The 27233-nt window shown below is 42.6% G+C and overlaps 1 protein-coding gene across 2 annotated transcripts; it reads right to left on the reverse strand.

The window, feature by feature from the left end:
- Window positions 1–26952, reverse strand: MTF1 (metal regulatory transcription factor 1). Of its 2 annotated transcripts, none has more exons than XM_072136741.1 (10): window positions 26049–26952; window positions 19438–19676; window positions 16526–16657; window positions 15764–15837; window positions 15551–15678; window positions 15345–15422; window positions 13386–13488; window positions 8353–8885; window positions 5872–5932; window positions 1–4988 (listed from the first exon to the last, which is right to left on the reverse strand). In XM_072136741.1, exons 1-10 carry the CDS (start codon window positions 26466–26468, stop codon window positions 4615–4617), a joined length of 2142 nt encoding a protein of 713 aa, XP_071992842.1. In that variant the 5' UTR covers window positions 26469–26952; the 3' UTR covers window positions 1–4614. The 2 variants fall into 2 exon arrangements, with proteins under 2 accessions (XP_071992842.1, XP_071992841.1); XM_072136740.1 differs by having other exon boundaries at window positions 5872–5935.
- Between the last annotated feature and the right edge of the window lie 281 nt (window positions 26953–27233).

Genomic DNA, 27233 nt, shown 5'->3' on the forward strand with positions numbered 1-27233 from the left:
TTTGTAAGAAGTGGAACTAAAAGTTTTATTTTGTATAGTGAACTGTACATTTGATATACTTAGGAAATTGCATTTGACTGTATATTTTTAGTTTACTTATAAACATTCTTCTCTTGTATACACATTTCTCTCAAAAATTAGTCTGTTGAAATCTCAAAACTAGAAGCAGCATATGCCACTTACTATACGCAAATAAGAAACATAGCAACACGGATTATGTAGCAAAATATTGTCAATGTTTGTTAGGAATATGAGGTATGAGCATTGACATGAAGGTAAAACAATAAGAAAAAAAGAATGTACCATCCAAAACTAGTGTCTAGTGAGGATTTGCCTTGTTTGGACGGGGGATTCTCCCATTTAGAATAATGTGGAGGAAGATTGAGAATCTGCACACTAACTAGGCTCCAAGGCATATGTCTATGTGCTCACTTGGGCCAAAGTACATGTGGAGAAGGAATGGGGGCTGAGAACTCCTCACCCCTCCCCTCTCCATAGGGAGCATAATGCACCGCTATGGCAGCTGTGAGATTGCGCACAGCCACCATATACATGTGTGTGCATGGAGCCCAAGGTGAATACTGAAAGGCTGACAATTTCTGGAAAAGCTGTGAATACAAACATGTTTTATAACAAATGTCAAACCCTAAAAGGGTTGTTTAACTATAGGGAAATTTATATACGTGTCCACATGGGGTATGAAAAAAAAGTTAGAGGGCATACTCTCCTCCACCGGTCCTCTGTACAGCTACAGCAGCATCCGTTACTGGCAGTCACTGTTTGTATGCAGATGCTGGCGGTGTAACAGATGGTGCGATGGAGAGGGAGTGTATGAACTCTTTATTATTTTTATACCCCCAGAACTGGAATATCTAAAATTTCCTGATCCTGGACAACCCCTTTAAAGAGTGATGGATACAGCAGTCCCTTTGTGAGTAGGTATTGTGTGAACCACTGGATGGTACCTCCGTACACGATTATATTCTAAATCTGAAGACTTTTTTTCTGTCATATCCATTTGAAATATGTATCATATGAAAGCATACAAAAGGTAGAGTAGGGCGCCATTAACTAGTGCGAGTGCTTTATCACAGGTGTGTCAAAGTGTCTGATTCCATAAGGTAAATTTGGTGTAATCTAGGACTGTCTTGTCGTACTTTATACTACCTATGTTTTTGCTTAGTTTCATACCCCTTTTTCAAAATAGTTATAAATATATCTCAAAAATGTCTAAAACCCTCAATAACGCAGTGAAGGGAATTTTTGGCAGTTCTCCTTGGCGCAAATGAAGATTTCTGTAATAACTTTCTCCTCAGATTGATGAAACTGTTTAACAGAAGAAAATGTAATACTAGATACTTTACATACTCTCACACAATGTTAATAAATAGCTCCATTCTCACTGTAACCTGTAAATACAAATGGACATATTAATAAAATGTTCTTTAGCCGTTGTACAGGACCCGTTACAAAATAAGCTGGAACCATTTCTATAAGGCCCCATTGTCAGGATGTTGCTTCATTGGCTTTCCAAAATAACCCATAAAGAGACCCTCTCATGTCATTAAAACATGTTAGCTGCACATACTAAAGTAAGCAGCTCCCTAGCCCTCCCGCAGTAATAGCTTGGTTACATTTCTAGCTTTATTGGAAAATACTGAAAAGCTATGAAACGCTGAGGTACGTAGCCGTCTGATCAACAGAACTAGCTTCCGGTGGTCCTGCTTATTCATGAGGGGGCCGTCAGGGCACTCCCCTCTCTTCAGAATCTTGTTGGGCAGGGGATGGGGGACGCCACTCCCATGCCAGATGCCAGTGGTGACTTCCAGACTCGATGCTGCAGTCACCGCCTCCTCATGAATACCCCGGACCGCGACCTACTGGAGCGTTTCCTAGCTTTTCGTTATGTTCCAATAAAGCTACAGATTTAGCAATACGCTTACTGGGGAAGGGATAGGGAGCTGCTTCCTTTAGTATGAGCAACTGCAGCTAGAGTGTGTTATTGATCTGACAGGGTCTCTTTAACTACCTACTAACTTCTTACTGGTCTCATAAGAAAAAGTCTCATGTTGATGACCCAGCATAAAATCGACCAGTCATATGCTGGATCATATTGTCATTTTTTTTGGTCAAAATCTTCCACATCAAACAGCCAAACCTCTGAGCAGTCCGTAGCCATTAGTTTGAAATGGTGTAAGAATTTAATAGAAAACCACAATAAAGGCATTGGACAGGATGATTTAGTATTGACAGTCTATCGGCTGAGTAGGGCATTAATACTTGATTGATTGACACCCGCAGCTGTCCTGTCATCATCCTGTATACACAGGGACACAGACCAGACATTGGTTTTATGTCCCTCTTTCAGGTGTAAGGTATTATTACCACTGCGGTTCCCATTTATTTTCAATGGGAGTGTAGGCCATCAATACTAAACCAGCACTTCCACTGGTCACAGGCTAACTTGTATAGTCCTTTGTAGAGTATCTGCACTGCCTACTGTTTGTCACTATGTAGCATGGAAGATCCTAGCAAGAAGACCAATAAATTCAGTAATACCTACAGTGGGTTTTATGCAGAATTTTTTTTTGTGGCTAATAGTAGTAACCTGGAGCAGGGCTCCACATTTGAATTGACATGCAGCAAAAGCAAATGGTGCAGCAAAAATTCAATTTACTCTGCTGGGGTTCTTTTTGTACATGGGTGATGGATGGGATTCATACGACTGTAATTCAGGTTTCAATGGTATAAGTAAAAATACCTTTCACAGAATGGGGTTAATCAGGGAGGTGAGAATAAGTAGGTTGTGAAGATTAACACAAGTAGACTGTAGAAGAAGATTGGACATACTGTACATGACATAATTACCATGTTAAAAAAAAAAAAAAGCTCTTCCCACTTTCACATTTTACTGGCAATGGAAGGCACAATGTAACAATGTATCAAGTCCCTGAATACTTCCTAACAACAAATTTACAAATGGTAGCCTCTGATAGCTACGAATCTCCTTGGAGATTATTACAAAGCCACAAAGTCATATTTTATATTATAAATACAAAAAAAAAAAAAAGCACAAAACCTCCCACATATGACAAACAGACAAACAAGAATAACTGAATTATAGAGTTTCATTCTGTAAAATTGTAAATGGCATTCCTTAGTGATGTACTATCAACCATGCCAACACAGGCTCATCCTAGGGGTTGGTTTAGAGTCATACACATGTCTCATAGGAGTGAAAGGCAGCAGTATAGAATCTTATATTGTATTAGGAACCCATGGACTTGCTACCAGACATCTGCTGATTTATCATTTCTAATTATCTGTTGATCAGTGATGGAGATGTATATATATTTAAAGGCATCCTCCTCTATCCATAGTGCTGGAACACATGTATGACCACTTTTTTTTAATAGAATCATTCAGTAGCTGCTTTAAAGAAGACCTGTCACGCTGTATAAACTCTCTAGTAGAATTTACTAAGGTAAGCAGCTCCCTAGCAGTGTTAAATTGCTAGCTTTATCAGAACATACCGATAAGCTAGCAGACACTGCATTACATAGCACTGCGAATGCCGGCCTGAGCTTACAGCGGGGCAGTGTATTCATAAGGGGGGGGGGGGGGTGACACCATATGCCAGGCTAGCATCAGTCACCACTTCCTCGGACCCCCCCCTTGTGAATACGCTGAATGCTTGGGCCAGTGTTCAGAGGGCTATGTACTGCAGTGTTTGTTAGCTTATCAGTATGTTTCGATAAAGCTAGCAGTTCAACACTGCTATTACTGGGGTAGGGCTAGGAGACGTTTACTTTAAACAGGGTGACAGGTCCTCTTTAAGTTAGAAGTAACAAGGATGATGACTTGGTGTAAAACTATGCTTTGACTTTTAGAAATGCAACTGCTGCAGTCCACAAGATTGGATCCACCCCACATATTCCTACGGCAAAACCAATATGTAGCACTGCAAAAAGTCTTGCAGGGAATGTCAATTTTGGGAGGTGTGTTAGGTTTTGTAGAACACATCCACATTAACTTCTATTCAAAACCTGCCCATCTTTGTGTCCCTGTCAGTAGTTTTCACTTGACATCGGAATGTGGCCAAAGCTAACCCAACAATGACAAACGACACCGACCAAAGAAACTGCACATCCTATGTGCAGGAACCTGAACCCAAAGGTCATTCCAAGAATGAAACATTATAAAATCGGTAGATTTTTAGCATCTCTTGATGAAATTATGCACATAAAGCCAATAATAAAACTTTCTCTTTTTATATATCTGTCCCACTGTAAAATGTCTAGTAACAATATTTCATAAAACATGAACTCCAGTGAATATTTATAATTTCCCCCTAAAAATTCCAGAAAGTGACATATAGTGCAATAAAGCAATGGGTGTGACCCAGCTAACAACCCTCATCAGTGCCAAAAAGTAAAGCCGCTACTTTTAATTCCACTGGGGGTTTGTGTACATTAAAATAAAACTCATCAAAAACTAAAATGGATTGAATGTAGAGATGTCAGTTGCGTTAGATCGCCAGAGATGGTTGTTCAATGTTGCAAGTAAGAAGACTACAAAAATATCCAAAAACAGTCCATTGGCTGATTTTCCAGTTTACTTAGAAAAACCGCTAAGGCTGAGGTCATCTCCTTGCAGTAAGGCTTCCACAGGGACCAGATTCTCTGGACTCTGGAGGGAGAGGAAATCTGGAATGCCTATAGAAGGCGGTGTCCATGGCTGAGAGTCTGAAGAATTGAGCAAGTGTCCACTGCTGCCTTCACAAGGTGATGGTGGAAGGGAAACAATGTCAGGAGGGGGTGGTTCAGCTGCTGGTTTGGGGTCAGAGTTAGTTTCTGAAGTGGAACATCCCTTGCGGTTTACAGAGTTCTCTTTAACAGAGTCTCGGCAGGCGCACTGACACTGACATGACTCCTCTTGTTTTATGATGATTACAGGAAGGCTCAACCCAATTTGTTGGACAGCATTACCTGAAAGACACACATGTAAGGAGAATTACCAGCTGAAATGACATGGGACACCTATGCAGTATGGGTTACGACTTAGTCAGTGGTAACTGCCCACTATTACATATCGCAATACAGGGGAGTTCTTAAAGGAAACCTACCATTTCATTTGGTGCAGTATGAAGCAAACATACCTTGAGAATGCTGTAGCTACACTGATGCAGAATCATGTCTTGGTTAATCCCTGAGCTGAGTGGTTTTGCTGAAAAAACCATTATACCATTCAGGACCTTGGGAAAGCTGGGTCAGGCTGGCTGCCTAGATCAACACATTAGACACCGAGCTTGTAATTACTAATGGAGGTTAGCCAAGCATGACTAATCAACCTGAGCTGGATCACTCATACACAGCAGCTGGGGGATGGTGCAGCAAATGATTATTCTGTCTGGCAGGAGAAGCGCTGAAGCAAGCACTGAAAGAGCCATAGAAGCAACAGAGCTTCATTATCATAATGTTATATCTGTTTTATCAGCAAAACATTCAGCACAGGGATTAACCAAGATATGATTCTGCATCGGTGTAGCTACAGCATTCTCAAGGTAGGTTTGCTTCATAATGCATCAAATCAAATGGTAGGTTTTCTTTAACACAACCTCTCCATAGTAAGCCTATCTTTACACCTTTCTCTGACTGATCTTTCACCTCAAAAAATTCAAGGACCAATAAAGCCTTTAGCTGAAAGATCAGTGGGAACAATCCCACAAGTTTCTTCTAATGATGTGAATATCAATGCCTGTGGCAATATATTAGATGCTGGAATAGAAAGCCCACACTGCATGAGATGAGATACTTGAAATGATAGACACAATGGTCACAGAGCCTTAAAATGTGAGCATGAGAGACCTACCTGCAGTGCCAGTAAGTGGGACTGTAGTAGTGAAAAAGACCTTCTCTACCTTTGGAGCTTGCTGCTGTGTAAAGAAACAAAATAAAACAAGTAGGTGAAAAACCACATCTTCTCTCATTCACAGACATTTCCAAAACAAGTTTGCTGAAGGCATCCAATCCATGTGTATGGGATATCTGTAGCTCGGGAAGTTCCCTGCCAAAACTATTGCAGATACAAGCAAACTGTTACAGCACAGGCACCGCTGAACAACCTGGCAGACCCTCATCCAGATTCATGGCTGTGCCAAATGTCTGGAATAGAAAACTAAGGTATCCATTAAATTAATTAATGGATAAAAATGTAATAACTATTGTGGGTTGTAAAAACAAATATTTTACAAAAATATAAAATCTATAATTTAATATGAATTATATAACTAAAAGTGCCATTAAATGTGTATTTGTAATGGGAAGGTACGGTAGCTTTCCCCGGAAGAAGCCAAACATACTGCAGTCGGACATTAAATGTGAATTTATATTGGAGAATTGTGAGGATTTTTACTTTATGCTATGTGCTCTCATTACTTCCTCTAGATAAGTAAAACACAGTAAGGTGTGGAGGATTAAAGGAGAGAAAAGGAACGCATTGCAGGATTTTCTGAATGGTGGCCTGTTTTCCTAATCTGAAAATTAATGCTATGAGAAGATCCCAATGCTGAATTTAATTTGAGAAACCCGAGTATAAGCAGAGACCCCTAATTTTAACCCAAAAAACGAGTCGACTATAAGCCGAGGGCGGTAAATGCTTTGGTTACAACCCCCCCTGTAGTATATAGCCTGCCAGCCCTTGTAGTGTATAGCCTGCAGCTCCCCCCCCCCCAGTATATAGCCTGCCTGCCCCTGTAGTGTATAGCTTGCAGCTCCCACCCAAGTATATAGGCTGCCAGCCCCTGCTTCCAATATAATCCCCTGGCAGGTCCTCTTCCATACACTGCGGCTCCGACATTGGCCCCGCATGGTCCGTTGCAGGCACCATGTCAGTCGCTTGCTGACATAATCTTATGTGCTGAAGCCGGCGCACACACTAGAATGTCAGTGTGCGTCTGACGTCACTATGTCTGCAATGGACCGCGCAGGGACACGGAGATGATGCCGAAGCCGCGATGGATAGAAGAGGACCTTTCGGGGGGGTTGTCAGAAGGAGAGTACAGGGTTTTTTCTTGACTCGACTATAAGCCGAGTTAGGGTTTTGCAGCACATTTTTTGTGCTGAAAATCTTGGCTCGTACTCGAATATATATATGAGCCAAATATATTATTTGTGTACGTGTACCTCCTTTATCTGGAAAAGCAGTTTTCGGACTAAACACACACAGGTTTTCAGTATCAGTTTCCTGAAGATATTCACATATAACCTGCCATAAAAATGAATCTATATAAAATGGATCTATACTTACTCATAGATCCAGTCACTGAGACTCTGGTAATCGTCTTATAATTGTTATCCATGGCTTCCTTCCTTCTAAAATCAACATTTAAAATTTTGCTAATGAGGGCTCCGAGGCCCTCAGCGATGTCTTTTTACTGGTTGTTACAATGAGTAGAGCAGGTGTCCCCTCCTCCTGCACTTCCTGCTGATGCTAGATTACACAGGCAGAGGGAGGGGAGGCATGTTCTGCTCAATAGCCTGTGACGCTGCAGCACTGAGGGGATTTGACAACACCCCCAGAGACCCACAAACTCATTAGCATCATTTTAAAAGTAAGGTGGCCATTGATGACAAATATAAAAGGATTAGCACAGTCACGTTGCCTGGAACTATGAGTAAGTGTCCCTGGTGTAACATACTTCATTTTGAAAGTAGATTTCCTTTGATCTGTTGTGTAAACATAGTCTCACTATAATACATCAATCATTAATAGATGTTGTTCCTCTGTCCTTATAATGTGAATTGCAACAAGAAAGGCAATAAATCAAAGTGAATTTTGCTACAGTTTTGGGGGTAGGCAGCATCTCTGGAGATCTTTGTAGCCATATCTTTATTTGTGTTGTAAGTAGCAGAATGGTGAAAAATGGATTTGTATTCCAGGATTGTAGCTGGACTTGGAGGACTGAGCGGGCAATCCAAAGACTGCTGTGACATCTCTGTAGTAAACTTCTCCACAACCTCCTCTTCTGCTATGAGTTAATTAAACTAAAAGCATCTAAGGAGAGGGGTTCTGAGCAGTTTTATTGCAGAGATCTCACGGCATGGCAGGGTAATGACATTCCCTCACTGTTGTCAAAACTTCTCCCATTAATGGACATCAATGAAAACAAAAGGATAGCAGAAAACCATATAAACCTCAATGGTAAACTTCCAAAAAACCCCATAAGAACAAGAAAGGAAGCACAGTATAAAATGGGAACAGAATACAAGTGCTTATGATCAGATGACTTTCCTGCTGGTCTATCATGTGATGGCAGCCGGCAGGGTTTTCTCTTTTATGGTAAATACTTACAGACTGCTCATGGTTCTGGGAAGTTCCATTTAAAATCCACTGAAGATTTTGCTCATCCATCACTATTCTGGGCTGCAAGATGGCAGTGTTAGGAGTCTGTGTTAATGTTATGGCAGGGTTACTGCCCAGCACAGTACTGGCACTGGAAACTGCAGCCTGCACCAGTGTTGGTAAAACACTGTCTGATGTGGCTCCTACAGGCAGTGTAGGTCCTGCAACCACAGTCAATCCCTCTATTAAGGGCTGTGAGGTCTGTGGAGTTATGAAGTTGTCCGTGGTGACTGTAAAAGGACCCCCAGTATGAGTAGGCACTTCCAGAGGTTGTGGTGCTGTGGTGGGCACAGCTGGTGCTGTCAGAGTCCCACATCCCATGGTGCCGGATGGTAGCGTTGTGCTAGGTGCAGTCTGCAGGGAAGCCTCAGAGATGGCGCTTGGGTTGATAGTAGGGGTAACCAGAGATGACGGATCAGTTGTGCTGGTCTTTGCTGGGCCTACAGACTGGGTTTCAGAAGTCCACCCTTTCAATAATGCTTCTATGGAACAATGGAAAAAGCATGATCATTTCAATGTACAACAAACATGGTCTAAAACGCAAAGATACCCTGGAAAATGTTCTCATACTGTATGGCCACTACGGAATACACAAGGTACAGGTGCTGCCAGAAGGAGTGGAATGGAAATACAGCCATGATGAAGAGTCTGGTTTCATGTCTCTATGACACATGTACAGGGACTTTGGTCTGTAGTGAGACTGTAGTGAGTGTAGTGCTGCCGAGCACAGCATAGTATTACCGTATTTTTCGGACTATAAGACGCACTGGACCATAAGACGCACCTAGGTTTTAGAAGTGGAAAAATAAGAAAAAATGTTTTTTTCCCCAAATAGTGTGCTAAAATATTTAATAAAGTAACAGTAAAGTAGCGGCGCCTTACGGGGCGGTGCAGCCATGTTTCTCTTTGAAGAGGGGTAGGGGGCGAGCAGCTTATGTGAATGTAGCCTAAGGGGACTGTGTAGGGGATACTTTTATTAGGAGTCATTGTGTGACATTTGATGAAGTTTTAAGGTGACAGTGCCTGTACAATGGTCACAAGAGCTTACAATCTATGAGGAGGAGGGGGACACAGGAGGTGACAGTGCCTGTACAATGGTCAGAAGAGCTTACAATCTATGAGGAGGAGGACACAGGGTGACAATGCTTGTATAATGGTCACAAGAGCTTACAATCTATGAGGAGGAGGGGCACTGGCGGTGATAATGCTTGTACAATGGCCACAAGAGCTTACAATCTATAAGGAGGAGGACACAGGGTGACAATGCTTGTACAATGGTCACAAGAGCTTACAATCTATGAGGAGGAGGGGACACAGGAGATAACAGTGCTTGTACAATGGCCACAAGAGCTTACAATCTATGAGGAGGACGACACAGGAGGTGAGAATGCTTGTACAATGGTCACAGGAGCTTACAATCTATGAGGAGGGGACACAGGACATGACAGTGCTTGTACAATGGTCACAAGAGCTTACAATCTTTGAGGAGGAGCACACAGGAGGTGACATAGACTGTAAGCTCCTGTGACCTTGTACAAGCACTGTTTGGGAATTGTTCAGTTTTACAAACCTGTGAGAACAGCACAGCGGGCACAGGAGCAGAGACTGAAGCACTAGTCACATGTCATGTCCTCTCTTTAGTGTTATCTGATGCCCCTGCAGCAGAGCAGCTGGGACTCTGGGAGAAGATAGTGACCTGTCCGGCATCAGTCACAGTGAGAGCTCCGTGCTTCCCTTCATCTGATAACCTGGAAGTGGCGTCTGTGTGCACTGCCCTGATCACTGAGCTCCGCTGCTCACATAAACTAGCAGGCGGCAGCTGTGTGTGGAGCCAATCTCAGCACTGCCCCTGCGCTTACTGCCATGTGTCGTCCTCCATTCCCTCCTGCAGTGGAGGGCTGACATCTACATTCGGACTATAAGACGCACCACTGTTTTTTCCCCATTTTCAATGTTCCACCAATTATTGAAATAGCAACGATAATTCAGTAACATGCAACAGCCACCATCTGTAATAATTATCTAAGGAAGCAGAAAAACAAGCCCCATTGTGATTGGCTGCTACGCTCATTTCAATCTATAAAGGGCTTTCTTCATTAGACAGTTTAGTTTCCATTTTTTGTTTAAAAAAAAAAAAAACTTTTTAAAAATGTTTTATTATGTTACAGGCATGGTTCTATCAATATCTCCACCGGCGGCATGCATACGACACTCAGAATCGTGCAAGTCAGATTACATTGGGGCCTTGAATAGAGCTCTGAAGTCCACAAGGGACTCATCTCCTTCTATAACGTTGTTTTATTAAATAAATCCCTAGGCAATGCACATATCTCTTTCCCATTTAACGCGGCTTTTGATATGTGGGTCCTATATCGAATGAACAATGGTCCGCTTAGAAATTGTGCCCAGTGTGGCCCATAGCATGTCCCATCTTCTCATGCTGCATACGGCATATAGATTAACACAGTTGCCATAGTCCCATAGGGGTCTGTGGAGACCCATTTTTCCTTTGTTATTGCATTTTGTTTACTTAACCCCTTCCCGCTCCACGGCAGATATATCCGCCACTGAGCGCAGTGACCTAGCTCTCCGTGGCGGATATATCGGTCACTGAGCTGATGCTGACTCAGCTCTGGATCGGAGCCATACCTGCATTGGGAAACTCGGAGGGTGCCGGCTACACCCCAGTATAACACCCGCAGTCGCTTAATCCATTAAATGTGGCAGTCAACGCAGTATTTAAACTGCCTTTGGGAGGTCTTTGACCCACTATCGAACCTCCCCCCCGCGCTGTCATTGGGGGGAGGGGGACGACACAATCGTTGCTATGGCAGCCCTGGGGTCCGATCAGGACCCCAGAGCTGCCTGTAGGAACTGCCTGAAAGATGGCGTTGACACTGCTAATACCCTGCCATACATTAGTATTGCAGAGTATTATCATGAACAAGCAATCAGGTGATTGCTTGTTCATGTCCTGAGGTGGAAGAAATTAAAAAAATGTTATTCAATAAAAAATAAATTAATAAATCAATAAAAATCCCCATAAGCTCCAAAACATATAAAGAAACATATAATGCACAAAAAATTCTAAATCATAACACAAACCCCACATATATAGTATCACCGCGTCTGTAACAACTAGTACAATAACAATTAATAATTATTGAACGATGAACGCCGTAAAAAAAAAAAGTATTATGATTTTTACCTTTTTAATCCCACAAAAAAATGCAATAAAAAGCGATATAAAAAACATATGTACTCCAAAATGATACTGTTGCAAAGTACAACATGTCCCGCAAAAAACAAACCATTAACCAGCTCCGTAGCCAAAAAAGGAAAAATGTTATGTCACTTGGAAGATGGCAATACAAAAATGTATTGTATCACCGTAATCGTATTGACCCATAGAATAAAGATAACATGATTATTAGGCTATACAGTGAACACCAAAGTAAAAAATCCAGCACAGAATTGATGCTTTTCTACTCCTGCCCTCTCTACTCCTATCTTTTGGAAATGTGTAAATTTTAGTGCTAAACGAACGTATACCTTACAAAATGTGACCATTCTAAATATCACCTCCATTTTGATTCAATTACTATGAAGATATCAAGGGGTTAACAATCTTCCTAAAGGCTGTTTCTGATAGTTTGAGGGGACTATGAAATCAAATCAAGCTGCATGGAGGATGAGTAGGAGTAGAAGTCCATCGGGTGTACCAAGCCTGTCTGCTGCCTGAGGCGAGCCATAGAAAGACAGCCCCCCCCCCCCCATATATGTAATATATCAAATACAGTGTAGAAAATAGATACAGCGTGCCGCGATGTAGTATAAAATGCATATAGCTCTGTGGAATGTTCAAATAATGCACCATGTAGGAAGTAATAATGATACCTGTAACATGTTCATGTCACCTGATTGTTATGCATTTTAAATTTTCTGTTGGAAAATCAAATAAAATGTTGTTTGACAAAATGCATATAGCATACTGCCATGTAGTATAAAATGCATACAGCGTGCCGCTATGTAGTATAAAATGCATACAGCGTACCGCCAGTGGGAGGGAAGTGGGGGAACCCGGAGTGGTCAGGTGGGGCTACAGATCTTTTACAATGGTTATTTTTAGGACTGTACGACCTTTTGATCACTTTTTATAGAATTAAAAAAAAAAATTTAAATGGCAAAAAAGTGCCATTTTCGACTTTGGGCGCGATTTTCCGTTACGGGGTTAAACGCAGTGAAAAAACATTATCATATTTTGATAGATCGGGCATTTTCGGACGCCGCAATACCTAATGTGTATGATTTTTACTGTTTATTTATATTTATATCAATTCTAGGGAAAGGGGGGTGATTTGAATTTTTAGGTTTTTTTATTATAATTTTTTTATTTTAGCTTTTTTTTAATTTTTATTTTTACTATTTTTCAGACTCCCTAGGGTTCTTTAACCCTAGGTTGTCTGATCGATCCTATCATATACTGCCATACTACAGTATGGAAGTATATGGGGATTTTACTACTCATACATTACCATGTGCTGACAGTACATGGTAATGAATGGGTTAACCCGAAGTAGCTTCGGGTCTTCGTGAGACCCGAAGCTACCATGGCGATGGATCGCCGCTCCCCGATGACGTACTATTACGTCACATGTCGGTAAGGGGTTAAGCACAGACACCACACTACATCATATATAAATAAAATAGAAAAAGAATTGAGACAGATAGCATTCTCACTGCTGGAATAAAACCTCCACCCACCATTGTTCAATTATATGACCTGAAGACACGAGTCCAGCAAAAGGTTTGGAAAAGGTTTGGACCTAACACAAGCAAGCAATGTTTTTTAATCATAGGTTCTATGAAGTTTTTATTTTGGATGGGTTCATTTGAATGGCCGGTTCCCCTTAATACATCATGGGGTTGGCCATGTAAAAAGATATTTTTAAACTAAAATTACATTTCTGTTCTAATGATACCTGTCTGATGAGCAAACTCATTATCTTCTATGCTTTCCGGACTCTGAAACATGGACTGAAATAGGTCTTGTGATAATATTGAACCCAAGGCTTGTCCAGGACTCTAAATCAGAAAAGGAAAATCTATATTAGAGTAAATGCATAAAATGTACCATAGCCATCTTGTATGAAGATAAAATGCATACTATTCCGCCAGTAGTAGGTGAAAGTCAAAAGGTTACAAAACTCACCAGCATCTATTACGAAACCAGCTAAGCTAGGACATTGCCACCCATGAGACGACATGATCCACCCATGTTAGTAACTCCAGGGAAAGTTAGGCCCCTTTCACACAGACATATCATTTCTCCAGTTCTGTATTTCTGTGCTGTATGAATCCTTATATACGTGTCGTTTTTTGTGCACATCGCTGTATCTGTACCGTATCCGCATAAAATATGGTAGGCTGGCAAATGATGGAAGGCTGACAGAATGCACCTCCCACTGGTTCTGGGCTCCCTGGATACTGCACATATACGGCAGTATACAGTGCACAACCATATGCAACATGTATTCTAAAAGCTCCCATAGACTTCTATGGGGCATACGGAACAGAAATACTGGAGAAAATAGGACATGCTCTATATTTTTGTAATTCTTGCTCATGGTATAGTGGACAATACGGCCATCTAAATGGATGGCAGTATAGTCCATTGAAATTAATTTGGTTGTATGCTACTCGTATGAAAACGGTAAAGGTATGGGAAGCATATGGCCGTTTTCAAACGTTTGTGTGAAAGGGGCTTTAAAGGAAACCTACCATTTCAAATGGTAGGGGTAAGCAGTAAGTACCGAGCACCAGCTCAGAGTGAGCTGGTGCTGGTACTTACTTTCGTTAGTGTTATTAACCGCTGTATCGCAGTTTTAACACTTTTTAAAGTTTATAGCAGAAGCTGCTTCGGCGCTGCGTGCGCACGGTCACGCGCAGCGCGGAAGTAGCTTCTGCTATGAACTTTAAAAAGTGTTAAAACCGCGATACAGAGGTTTGAAAAATGTTTATGACAATATAACACCAGCAAGCAATGGTTTTTTTGGTCATAGGTTTTTATGAAGATCTTATTTTAGGTGGGTTCATTTAAAGGGAACCTGTCACCAGGGAAACCACTTATAAATCAGCAAATGTACATTATAGGCGCTTTTTTATGGTTTCTACACATGTCCAACGCTACCTTTATCCTGAAAAAATATAGTTATATTTATAGACAGTAACCAGTCAGGGGGGCAGGTTTTGGGGAAAAATAGTCAAGCATTCATCCACGTCAGGTAACTCCCGCCTCCTTAAAACTCATGCATGAGCAGTGGCCGTCTCTCCCCCGAGTTCGTGCAGGGCCAGAGCGGGTGCACAAGTTTTGGGACAAGACCGCAGGAGGACAGGGAGGAGACCAAGAAGGAGGAGGCAGGGCTGGTACCCGCTCCACGCTGGTAAGGAGGTGGGAGTTACCTGATGAGGCGGCCAGGAGGGTGGATGAATGCTTGACTACTGTTCCCCGAAACCCGCCCCCCTGACTGGTTACAGTCTATCCTAAAAAATATAGTTATATTCGTAAAGGTAAAGTTGGACATTGATAAACACATGTGCAGAAATCATAAAAAACTGCCTAGTGGTTTACCTGGTGACAGGTTCCCTTTAATACATTATGGGGTTGGCCACATACAAAGATGTCAGACATGCCCAACATGGTGGCAGTGCTTTTCAGCCTATTGCGCTCTGGTTTTCTGAGACACTCCATAAACAGGACCAATGACAGGGTGAAGAGAGGGGAACCAGAAACTGCAGCACAATACAAGAGAATACAAAAGAAAGCAACACGTTTTTGTTTTTATGCTAAAGCAACCAGAAGGGAACACAATGGTTGAATTATATACTTCCAATGCCTTTACTGAAAAAATCCCTTTACGAAGAAAATTGACTATACTTACTCTATCTGCATTTTCCCGCAATTCAGAATCAGTAGATAAAGTGCTTAAATCACTGAGGCAGAGCCAATGGTTGGCATCCTGAAAGAGAACAGAAACAGAGAATAGATGAGCAGGCACAAGACCTATAGAAGTCTATAGGTAAAAATATGATCCCCATGTACTTCCTATACACAAATCTAGAAGGGCTGGCCAGTGTTATTCAGTACCTCTGAATTGCTAGGGAACTGATCATCCACACCAGTAAGATCGTGACCTTTCATGTGACTTTTGAGGCTGTACTGAGTACTGAAAGTTTTCTCACAACCATCGCTAGTGCATAAAAACGGTCTTTCCCCTGGAAAAAAGACAAGATGCAGTCTACAAGACCTGATCATTTAGCCTCACTATACCATGCTTTGTAGCACACTGGCACAGCTTACCTGTATGCTTCCTGGCATGGGTTTTCAGGTGTTGACTGGCAGCAAAGGCTTTGCCACATCCATCATGGTCACATCTACATAATTAAAGCACAAGGAAAATAGAGATGAATCATACATATGATTCAGTCACACAGTACAATGGAAAAAATTGTTGAGGCTTAGAATAGTTTTCTAGCAGAGTTATGAAATCTGTGCTACAGATTGACTATACTGAGGTCTCTACTGCTCCAGGGAATCCAAAAAATATGCACAGTGGATGTGGCGGTGCATACGGCTCAAGTCATGTCCATCTGCTGGGTTTCCCCGATAACCTGGGGACACAGGACATCAGTGAAAGCCCCATCACCTGACATACAGGGTACATCCCCATCTCAGAGGTGTTCCTCCAGACACAAGATGCATAATTAAATTATATATCATACTGTCATTGTGGGGATTTCATCTTTAATAGATTTATGCTTTATGACGAGCCTAATGCACTGGTATAAAGAGATGTATCTAATAAGATATCACTCTAAATGCCAATAAGCTAAAAACTTCATCTTGCAAAACAATGTGCACAGCCCCTTTATTTATACTGTGCAAAGTATTGTTCTGGTATCACACGTTGTAATACTTCATTAAGTATCTGGTATCATGTAACATATGACATTTATGACATTTTACCCAACATATACCGAAATATCAGCAGAAAAGTATTCCATTAAGTATTGTTATTATGGGAGAGGCAGAGAATGTGGGAACTCATGGAATGACACCCACCGGAATGGTTTTTCCCTGGTGTGCGTGCGGATGTGCTTTCGTAAGTCGCTGTGGGTGGTGAAATACTTGCTGCAGCCTTCTGTCACACAGTTAAATGTTTCGCCCGTGTGGAGTCTCTTATGTGCTCTTAACCTAAGTAAGGAAAATCATTATATTAGGTTTGTTCCTGTCACACTGACTAATACCAGGTTTACAGGATTGTCTTGATATAGCTAAGCTCTGGTTGACTGCTGTCTCAGGTGAATTACGTGAACTCTTGCGTTCAAACATTTAATTTTTCAGATGCAGTTAACAATGTCCAAACCAGGAGTAGAGTGAAAAAAAAATGGGAGGAGCAGCTTCTCCAAGTAATATGTTCTCACCGGTTATGATCCATACCTGCTTTTGGTTTTGAAAACTGCATCTGAAAAACTGAACATGTGAACGCACCCTAAAGGAACTTCCTGGGGAACATGGTGCGGTTTACACAGTCTGGAGTGAATTGGGTGCGGTGGTGCTTGCCAGGTCATTAGTAGGATATCTCCTGAGATCTCTGGTAAAAGGGGCTAACCATGAGCATAGGGTCCCTTTCTGGACAACTCATGAAAATAGTAGACCACAAGACCTCATCAGCCAGACATTTCTCACCATAAAATGGTTGCACACAGAGGGTCATTTGACCTCTGACCTCTATCTATCCATGAACAATCACCCTGGCAGGACCTTGATCTTATATTCATCAATACTAGGATTAGGCCCTGTCAGGGTGACTGTTTAAGGACAGAAATCCCATCACCCTCCATATGCAGCCATTTCATTGTCAGGAATGTCTGACAGATGAGGTGAAAAGGTAGGACGCTTCACTTTACATCAAGAAAATGATGCACACTTGACAAAAATCATTAAGTGGCCAACCCCTGTAAACACTTAGGTGTCACTAGAAATGTACCTATTTTATGACCAAGTTTTATACTAAAACCCATGTTTTGGAAGGTTTTCCTATGTTATATACATTTCATCCTGCAATTCTCACTCTGGCCACTGGGCTAAATATCAGATAGAGACTTATTCATTCTATAGGGGATTTCTGTGCAGCAGTCACAAATAAAACATACAGGACTACTATACAATATAACGTTTCTCCTTTACATTATTAATGTAAGCAATGCAGCAAGGAGTTCTGTAGCTTTGAAGGTTTTCGCCTTCTGCAGGATACCCCTGCAGGAGAAGTATTTTGGAGAAAATGGTAAATTTACCATTTCAGAGGGCATCCCAGGCGAGGGTCCCCGCACTTCTCCAAGAGGCCGTTGGTGCTCATGTTTACTGCACATGTGATGCTTCTCAACAAAACATGTGCAGGAAACGTGAATTCATCACAAACAGCCTGCGGGGGCAGAAGTGCCCTTCAGTCGCTGTGTGAGCCTGGGGTGCCCTACAGAGTGGTATCTTCTGTTATTTCTCCCCAAAAGCTTCCTGTTGCAGGAGTTTAATGCAGTAGGACAAAAAAAAATAGAGTAAAATATTATGAGAAGATGTAAAATGAATATAGAATTAACAAGAACTCTCCATAAGCCAAGTCTACAGGACCTCCCTGCTCAATTCATGAATTACTCTATTCAAATTCAACTTACCCCACCAGAGCACTTTGTCTTTTAATTCACTGTGTTCTGTGTTGCTCCAGTGAAGTAGCCGGAGCACCCGAGACTAATTGACATCAATTCTATATAACCGCAATTGTAGCGTATGGAGTTATAATAAAAGAAGTCATGAAGAACTTCTTAGCAGGACAAGTCTATCATCAGTAAAACTGATACTAAAGGTCCTTTAAGGACAAACCTAAAGAACCTCTCTTGGTTGTAAACCGGGGACTGTCTGTAGATCTAAATTCATCAATTTTCACTGACTAAAACCAGATAACAAAAAGTATAACTTTTATGGCCATGATCATAGGGCCAACATATTGGGGCAGATTTATCAAGCTGTCTTAAAGTCAGAATATTTCTAGTGGCCCATGGCAACCAATCACATCTCCCCTTTAAAATATTCACGAGCACTGGTAAAATGAAAGCTGAGTTGTGATTGCCATGGGCAACTAGAAATATACTGACTTTCAGACACCTTGATAGATCTACCCCATTGTCTGAACTCCAGAGAACAGACTAAAAACATAGGTACAACAATACCAATAAAGGCATATAGGGCAAAGGTCAATACCCAACATAGACCAAACACTGTTCGTTGGGAGTAAAATATCAACAATCTTTATTATAAGCCATTTACAGCAATCAAGACAAATGTTGTTAAAACACATAAAATATTCCACAAGACACACAAAAGTGTGGTGGTGGTCCAAAGCAAGTCAATATAAATACATCTCCACTATAATGACCAAGTACAAGTTTTATACACATTAATATTACCCACCCGGGCGTGACATAATGCAAAACTGCGGGAGAAAGGCTTGACCACCACCAGGACACCCCCAGGAAGAAGCTACGGCGAAACGTGCGTCGGGGTGCTGTGGTGGTGGTCAAGCCTTTCTCCCGCAGTTTTGCATTATGTCACGCCCGGGTGGGTAATATGAATGTGTATAAAACTTGTACTTGGTCATTATAGTGGAGATGTATTTATATTGACTTGCTTTGGACCACCACCACACTTTTTTGTGTCTTGTGGAATATTTTATGTGTTTTAACAACATTTGTCTTGATTGCTGTAAATGGCTTATAATAAAGATTGTTGATATTTTACTCCCAACGAACAGTGTTTGGTCTATGTTGGGTATTGACCTTTGCCCTATATGCCTTTATTGGTATTGTTGTTGTTGTCTTGGTGTTAGGATCTATACAGGAACTGGGTTGTCTGATTGGTATTCATTAAAAACATAGGTATATACAAGGGAGTCGCCCCCAGATACTACATGACGTTCTCACCTGTAAAGAGTGTTAAAAGCTTTTTCACAACCTTGCACATCACATTCAAAGGGCTTTTCCTTTGTGTGTACACGAACGTGGATCTTGAGGCTGTACGAGGTAAGAAAGGCCTTGCCACAGCCCTCCTGGTTGCATACAAAAGTGTATTCACCCCGATGCGTCTTCTGGTGAGTGCGGAGATTGCCCGCTGTGCTGTATGTACGGAGGCAGCCTTCAAAGGTACACTGGTAGCGCTTCACCTGAAATACAGGAACAACACACACACACATCAGCTCAGTGTAGAAGACATGAGGAGAAAACATGCTGAATACATGGACATCACTTGTGTAACCATCACTTGTGCCCGCCTGATAACCACTACTAGTAAATAAAATATTCTGCACATACTGCTTCCCTCCACATCTCCCAAGTGCCGCAGTAAGCAGTATGCCATGTACTATTCCACAGTTCATCTACTACATGGAAACTATCACAGTAATAAGGATTTCTTGCCAAAACTCACTTCCTGAAAAGCAATGCATACTCTGCAAGATCACTTCCTTCTCTCGCTTCCAAAACAGTAGCCATAGCAAGTGTGACATGATACATTGTATACCGTTTGTCAGGACTTGTACCCCAGTTATTTGGTGTACAAGCCCTGAAAATAATCACAATTACTAGCAATTGTGATCCTCTCCTCTACACATCATTTACACAGCAACTGGGCATGGAGGGGCATAAAGGGGTGCAGGGCTGAGGAACAGAGGTGTTCCATCCCTGCACATTCACTATAGCCTATGACCATTCAGGTCTGAAAGTTTGCATGCTATAGCACAATTCAAGCAGGACCCGTAGAAATGTCTGCCGAAGCAGCCACCTGCCAGATACATCAAGTGACTGGAGACTCCTGCTGGTACCAGAGGGGTGGGACACTGGCATATAGTCAATTTTCACCATTATGTGTACTCACATCTTTAGCGAGCTTAGCTGCAAAAACTCTCTGGAATGCCCTACCACAGTGGTGGTGAACCTACGGCACGGGTGCTGGAGGTGGTACTCAAAGCCCTTTCTGTGGGCACTCAGCCCATCGCCCCAGGACAGAGTTCTCCAAACAGATCATGTGAATTTGGTCCTTTCTGCAGTCCCAGGCAACTTAAAAGATGCTGCTCTCAGCACTATTTTAAAGCGACACTTCATTGGCTGTTTGGAACTATGGGAAAAGTGAGAAGGTGATGAAAGAAGTGCATTATCTTTGGAGGTTATCTTACTGGACCCACCATTCTCCCTGTACAGAGAGACCCTGGAGAGAAGCTACGAGAGTCTGAATCTGCCCTCCTTCTTTCAACTGTATTGGTGTCCTCAGGGGACCGATACTATTGAATGTTGTGGAACAACAGAGAGCAATAAGTTAGTTTAAAATACCATGTTGGCACTTCACGGTAAATAAGTGGATTTTGGTTGTTGTTTGGGCACTCTCTAAAAGGTTCGCCATCGCTGCCCTACCGTCTAACTCTGATGCTAGCATTCCAATTCTAAGGAAGAGAAAATTATTTATTAAGTCCTAAAAATTATTTTCTTGTATAAATGTCAGAACCGTGGAGTCAGATTAGTGATAAAATGGACTTGAGCTACCCTAACATAATAAATGATAAAAAAATATGAAATTTTTCTTTAAATGTCTGTTCTATTTCTGGGCCAGGAGGGCCATAATGCTATACTCCTCAACTATAAGGGGCCGGAACAGTAACCAGAACCCTTGTATACCACAGTACAGGAATAAATAGCACCTCATAAGCGAAATACTGCATTCAGAGCAGAAATACTGTGGAGAGCTGACAAATACTGGACACGCGTAGCGGATAATAATGCTGGAGACACATAGTGGTGAAAAAAAAATAGCAGTCAAAAAAATCCTATCCCTTCCTAGCTCCTCTTCTCTCCTCCACGTGGTGCGGCTTCAGAACTGTCCCAGGAGAGGACCCAGAGTGGTACAGTACAGCAGTACTTACCACTCCTGGGTCCTCCTGCTCCTGCACAGGAGAGGATCCGGAGCAAATTACACTTCCGTAATGAATAGTAGAAAAAAATAGACAGGTGGTTGCACTATTATTCCTGCTATTTAATAAAGTAAGGGGGAACCGTAACTGATGAACACAGATGTGATCTTGGCCAAAGTTATACTCAGGAATGTTTTCTGATGAAGATCTACTGTGTGTGTATATGAAGTAACTTACATATGACTTCTATAAAAGGATCCAGGCAACTCTGACAAATGCTGTAATGACTTGTCTACTTGCCACAATCTCCAGTGGTCCTGAAATCTGAGGGGGTCTTGATGCCCTGTGTATTTTGACCTGTTGGCTGATACTACTGTTTTCAGCGGATTGTGTTAAACCTTACGAGGATGGCTTTAATCTCCACACACATAAGCTCTTTTTCACAAGCAATGGAAAATGTGTCTGCGTTTGATCAATGCAACATTATAAATGCAATATTTATGTTTTATGTCATGTTGCTTTCTGTCAAACAAGTATGTCTACTTTTTATTCCTCTAAGCCAGTGATGGCAAACCTTTTAGAGGCCGAGTGCCCAAACTACAACCAAGTCCCACTTATTTATCGCAAAGTGCCAACACAGAAATGTAATTTGTGATTTATACTCCCTTCTCTGTCACAGTTTTCATTGATACCAGCACCCTGAGGAAACCAATAAAGCAGAAAATAGTCCCAGGAAGAGCTGTCACTTTAAAATAGCTCTGTACACAGCAAGTCCTGGGCTGTCTGGGACTGCAGGAAGATGCCTGGAGTCATCTCTGGTGATGGCCTGAGTGCCCACAGAAAGGGCTCTGAGTGCCACCTCTGGCACCAGTGCCATAGGTTAGCCATCACTGCTCTAAGCTATGTACCGTAATCACAATTACCCCATTGCTCTACACTCCCACAACTTGTGTCTCCATCTATCCTGCCACATAGATTGGAAACCCTCGTATTCACTCTAACCTTGTTTTTATGTATTGTATGTGAACCCCTTATTGAATGCACAGCACCATGGATTTAATTATGCACTAGAGATAAAGAACTATACTACCGTATTTATACTCAAGTATAAGCCATCCCAACTATAAGCCGAGGTCCCTAATTTTGCCACAATTAACTGGGAAAACTTATTGACTAGAGTATAAGCCTAGGGTGGAAAATGAATTGGTCACAGCCTCCCAGTATTGAAATGCCCCATGCAGCCAGCCACCCCCCTACTGATGGAATGCCCCATGTAGCCAGCCCCCCAGTTATGAAATGCCCCATGCACCCCCGGCCCCCAAATCATGAAATGCCCCCAGCAGCCAGGCCCCCTTCTACTGATGAAATGCCCCCTGCTGCCCCTCATCAGTGGGGACACCGCCGCATCATAGTGTGCGCCAGCAGGGCGCATCAACACGTTTCTGCCCACTGTTACAGCAGAGAGAAGAAAGAAAAGGAGCCGTGTGTAGCATTGGGAGCACTGGAAGGTGAGTATGCAAACATGCATTTTTTGTGCTGAAAAACTCAGCTTATACACGAATTTATATGGTATGTATATAAATATATCTAATAATATTAGTTAAAAAATTCTGTTAGCTAAAAGACTGTTGCCTAATGATCTTGCGTGACATCAGCATGGGAGAGGAAGATGATAGGGCGTGCATAATAAGCATCTCGGAGCGCCGGACACTTTTCTAGGTGATCCCGGCTTGTCAAGATTAAAGACCACCACCTGGATGAAGAAGATCGCAGGCGAGTATTTGGTTTGTTTTTTGTTAAACTAAGTGGTCTTTTCCTTTAAATAGAGACACGAGGCTAGGATGTGTCAGAAAAGAAAGCACATACTTTCTGACAGTGAATGGTGTTTGTGAAGGCTCATTGTGGCACGCCGGCTGGCCTTATCACATGTGACCCACCCTCCAGTTGTGTAACACTCCAAGAAACTGCAGTGTCACAACCCTCTGAGAGAGAGGCTTTCATAACATTACACAAGAGTATGCTGCAGGCTTCCAAAGTGCTAAACTGGTGACACACAGCGATCTACAGGAACCCCAATAAAGACGCTGGACAAGTGGTGGGGGGCCACATGTTGATGCAGCTTACACTACAGTTGACTTAAATTGAGAAAAACTGTTCTGGCACCTATCATAAAACCTCTGTTTCATAAAATAACTATTTTTTATAATTCTTTTAAGAATGAAACTGCCCCATATGTGGATAGAACACGGAGGTCACTCATCCATTCAGCATACAGTAGCACATTGGGTGCCAGCTCCAACCCAAAGGTTCAGGGTAACATTGACACCCCACCACCTAAAGTAGACCATAGAGACTACTCAATAGCGTGACCCTCAACCAAGCGGAGAATGCAGTGTGGATCAATTGCACCAGCCACGAGACAGAGACCCCCGCATAAGACTTTTTTTTTTAAGTTTGATGCATCAGAAATCTATGCATGTGTCAACCACTAGTAAATACAACATCATCTGCAATGGAGGATGGTTCAGCTATGGGAAATATACAAGGCCACAAGACATTATGTCTGGAAACATCTACAGGTCATCCAGTTGTCCAATACCTTGACTGTGGTGGTACTGAAGGGGTGGAACTGGGTGAATATATGTCTTGCCTTTCACACACCAAGCAAGATTTATGATGAAGACATCTGGAATGGCAGATATAGATTTCCCGTTCTACTGCTGTAAGTCACCAGACGTCTGCCACATCTATTTCTTGGGGTCTGAGGGGGAGGAGTTTTTACCCCAGGCAACCAAAACTGTGCCATAGGTGCAACATTTGCTCACTGCGCGGTCGTATCTTTGGGGTACCTAATAGTCTAACTTTAAATTACAGGCTTCAACTGATCCTTGCCTAAAGGGGTTTACATTCACCACAAACAAATGTGAATTTCAAACTTTGAACAAGATCTGATGGAGACTTCTCATAGGCAGCCAGAGATTGAGGGTCATGTTTCCCAGGTTATTGCCATTTCTGGATAATATAAGTGTCTGAATACCGAGAGGGCAAAACAGAGGGTATAATTACGTCTGTGCACACATTACTAAAAGGTATCCAGTGTACTATTACGGCTGAGACTTTTTCCATGCACATACAGTCTACTTGTCAGTAGACAAAGCATTGGCGGAGCATCACATATCGTGTTGTGCTCAAAATATGTAACCAAACTGTGTAAGTGTCAATGGCACCTGTAACGGCATCTGCGAGAACTGAACCTTCTTGAACTGGGTGCTCTGGTAACACATGTGTGGTGTCTGAAATTGCATCAACACTGAAGAATAATGTATATAGACAGTATATTTTGTACCCTTTAGCACTCATTTTTTCCAGTGGCAAGGGAGGGAGTTTTTGGACCAAGGCACTTGGTGCACAACATTATAAAAGCTACACACATTTACTAAGAACAGTCCAGTGTGTACTATGTGCAGTTTGCCTGTGTAGTGTGCAGGGTGCACCAGATTCATGAATTGTGGCGCATGTTCTTCATGAATCTAGCGCTCCCTGCAACAACTTTTTCTGGGTCACACTTTGCATTTTAAATGTGGTGCACACGAACACCCCTTTATGTGCATTGAGAAGACATTAAGATTTGTGGAATGACAGGACCGAATACTGATTATTAGGATTCCCAGAACCATTACCTACTATAGAGGGCACTGCCAATTCAGGGAAATCCTTGCAAAATGTTGAAATCCAGCTCCTCCTTACCCAGATGCCCATTCACACGGACCTTGGAGTAATAAAATTATAAAACACTGGAAGCCACTCAGCTGAAGAACTGAACTGCCACAGTCCTCCTGTCAGTCAGGGCCTCCCCCTCAATCACGGTGTATATATCATGCCCATAATACTACTATATAGTACATTCAGTCACCTCTCCAGAATGGTATTGGGCACAAATAAAAAAGGTTTGCCAGGATAAATACAACACCCTAATAGTGTCTCCCATATTGTACTTCTCCTGGTAAACTTTCTCCCAAAGCCTGGAGAAGCGGCAGGTCACTTGAACAGCCACATTTGGGACTTCTTGTGACTGGTTGAAGTGGTGTAACAAAGACATCCAAGTGCCCCTCCAACAGAGACACATACATATAGGTATGAGCTATGACCCGCCAGAACACCAAAGGCTCTGAAAGTGGCTGCTAGTAGATCACGTGACTTGTGACTCCTCTGGACAGAAGGAGAAGGTTTACCAGAGCATGTACAATACGGCTGACCCTATTAGGGTATTGTACTTACAATGGTAAACGTTCTTATGCTGGTGCACCCCCTGTAATACTTTCCCTCAATATAACTATTCTAAATCATCTTTTCTTAGAACTCTACAATGTGAATACATTGACCACTGGGGATGGGCTTTCAGTTGGAGTAGTGTTTCTGCACTATTTGTCCAGTCAGTCCTGACACTATTAGACTGTGTAGGAACACACCTCTTTGACAAGTGAACACCCAGCTGTCAACTTTCTCATAAATACTGGACCAGCACAAAGCAAAGATGTCCTAGAACTCTTATTTTCTGATAAGTCAAGTGTTTACTAGAACAGACGAGGTGGCGGATACTATTTATAGGTTATGGCTCACTAGTCAATAGATTACCTCCTTTTGCTTGGTTTCTGGGCACTCGGAGTGTAGAGTCAGTGTGGCGCCCTCAATGTTCCTGGGCATAGGCGTGGAGCCGGGGTTAATGGTGAGGTGAATCTGATCTGGTGAGATTATGTGCTGAACATAGCCCTGGCACATGGCGTCCTGATCAGTCATGAGCAATAAACCTTCCTCATTGGCCGCATCAAGGAATGGTAAGTTAGTGCCGACGTTACTCTCATCCTCCTCCTCATCGTCGTCATCTTCTTCGGAGGGCTGGTGGTCCTGCTCTATGAGGACAGTGGTGGTATCATATACTGTGGTGGCTTCTCGCCCACCTTTATCCAGGAACCACTTCCTCATCTTGTCATCTGGGCTTATGCCCTCCTCCTCCTCCATAGACATGAGAGCCAGTTCTGGGCTATTCTCTCCCATCTTATAGTAATACTCCACAAGTAGGAAGGTGTCACAGAAGCCTCATGTGTTGGGCGCCTTCACATCTTCCTGCAGTGCACATGTAGCTCAGTCCATCTCCTCCACACAGATAAGGCGGACATGCCCAGCCCCAGAGCGCGGGGACACACATTCCAGCCACCGGGGATCGGCTACTACTGCCTGCTGCGGGGGCTGCCGTCCAGCAGGCGGCCACTGGTCTCCATAGACACGGCTAGCCCCTCTCCCAGCACCCCCGCTATGCACAGCGTCCGCCTACAAGGCGCCGAGCTTCCCCTTCAAGTCCACGGCAATGATCAGTACAAAGTGACAGAACCCGACCCGCCACAGCAACCTAACCGTGCCCCGGTGTCCTCAGTTCATGCCCGAACAGCGCCACTTCCTGATCCGCTTCCTTCTCCTAGCTGGGAAGAGACGGGATGCCAAGAAGGACAAACCTGAATGAAAGCGTTTACTACGTCTGATCATGTGACAGAGGCGAAGGGGAAGTGCTATGTGCGTCACTTGTTATTGCTCTGACAACCATTGGAGGGAATCTTGCTCTCTCTATAATATCCAGCACACACACATTACATGTCTCTACTGCTACAGGCAGTGTTATTATTCCTCCAAACCATGGGATCCATGCAGCATCATTGGTGCATCAAGTACCAGATACCAGAGGATACCATATGATGGTACCAGATACCAGAGGATACCATATGATGGTATCAGATACCAGAGGATACCATATGATGGTACCAGATA

The sequence above is a fragment of the Engystomops pustulosus genome, chromosome 2 (assembly GCF_040894005.1).
Source record: "Engystomops pustulosus chromosome 2, aEngPut4.maternal, whole genome shotgun sequence".
NCBI lineage: Eukaryota > Metazoa > Chordata > Amphibia > Anura > Leptodactylidae > Engystomops > Engystomops pustulosus.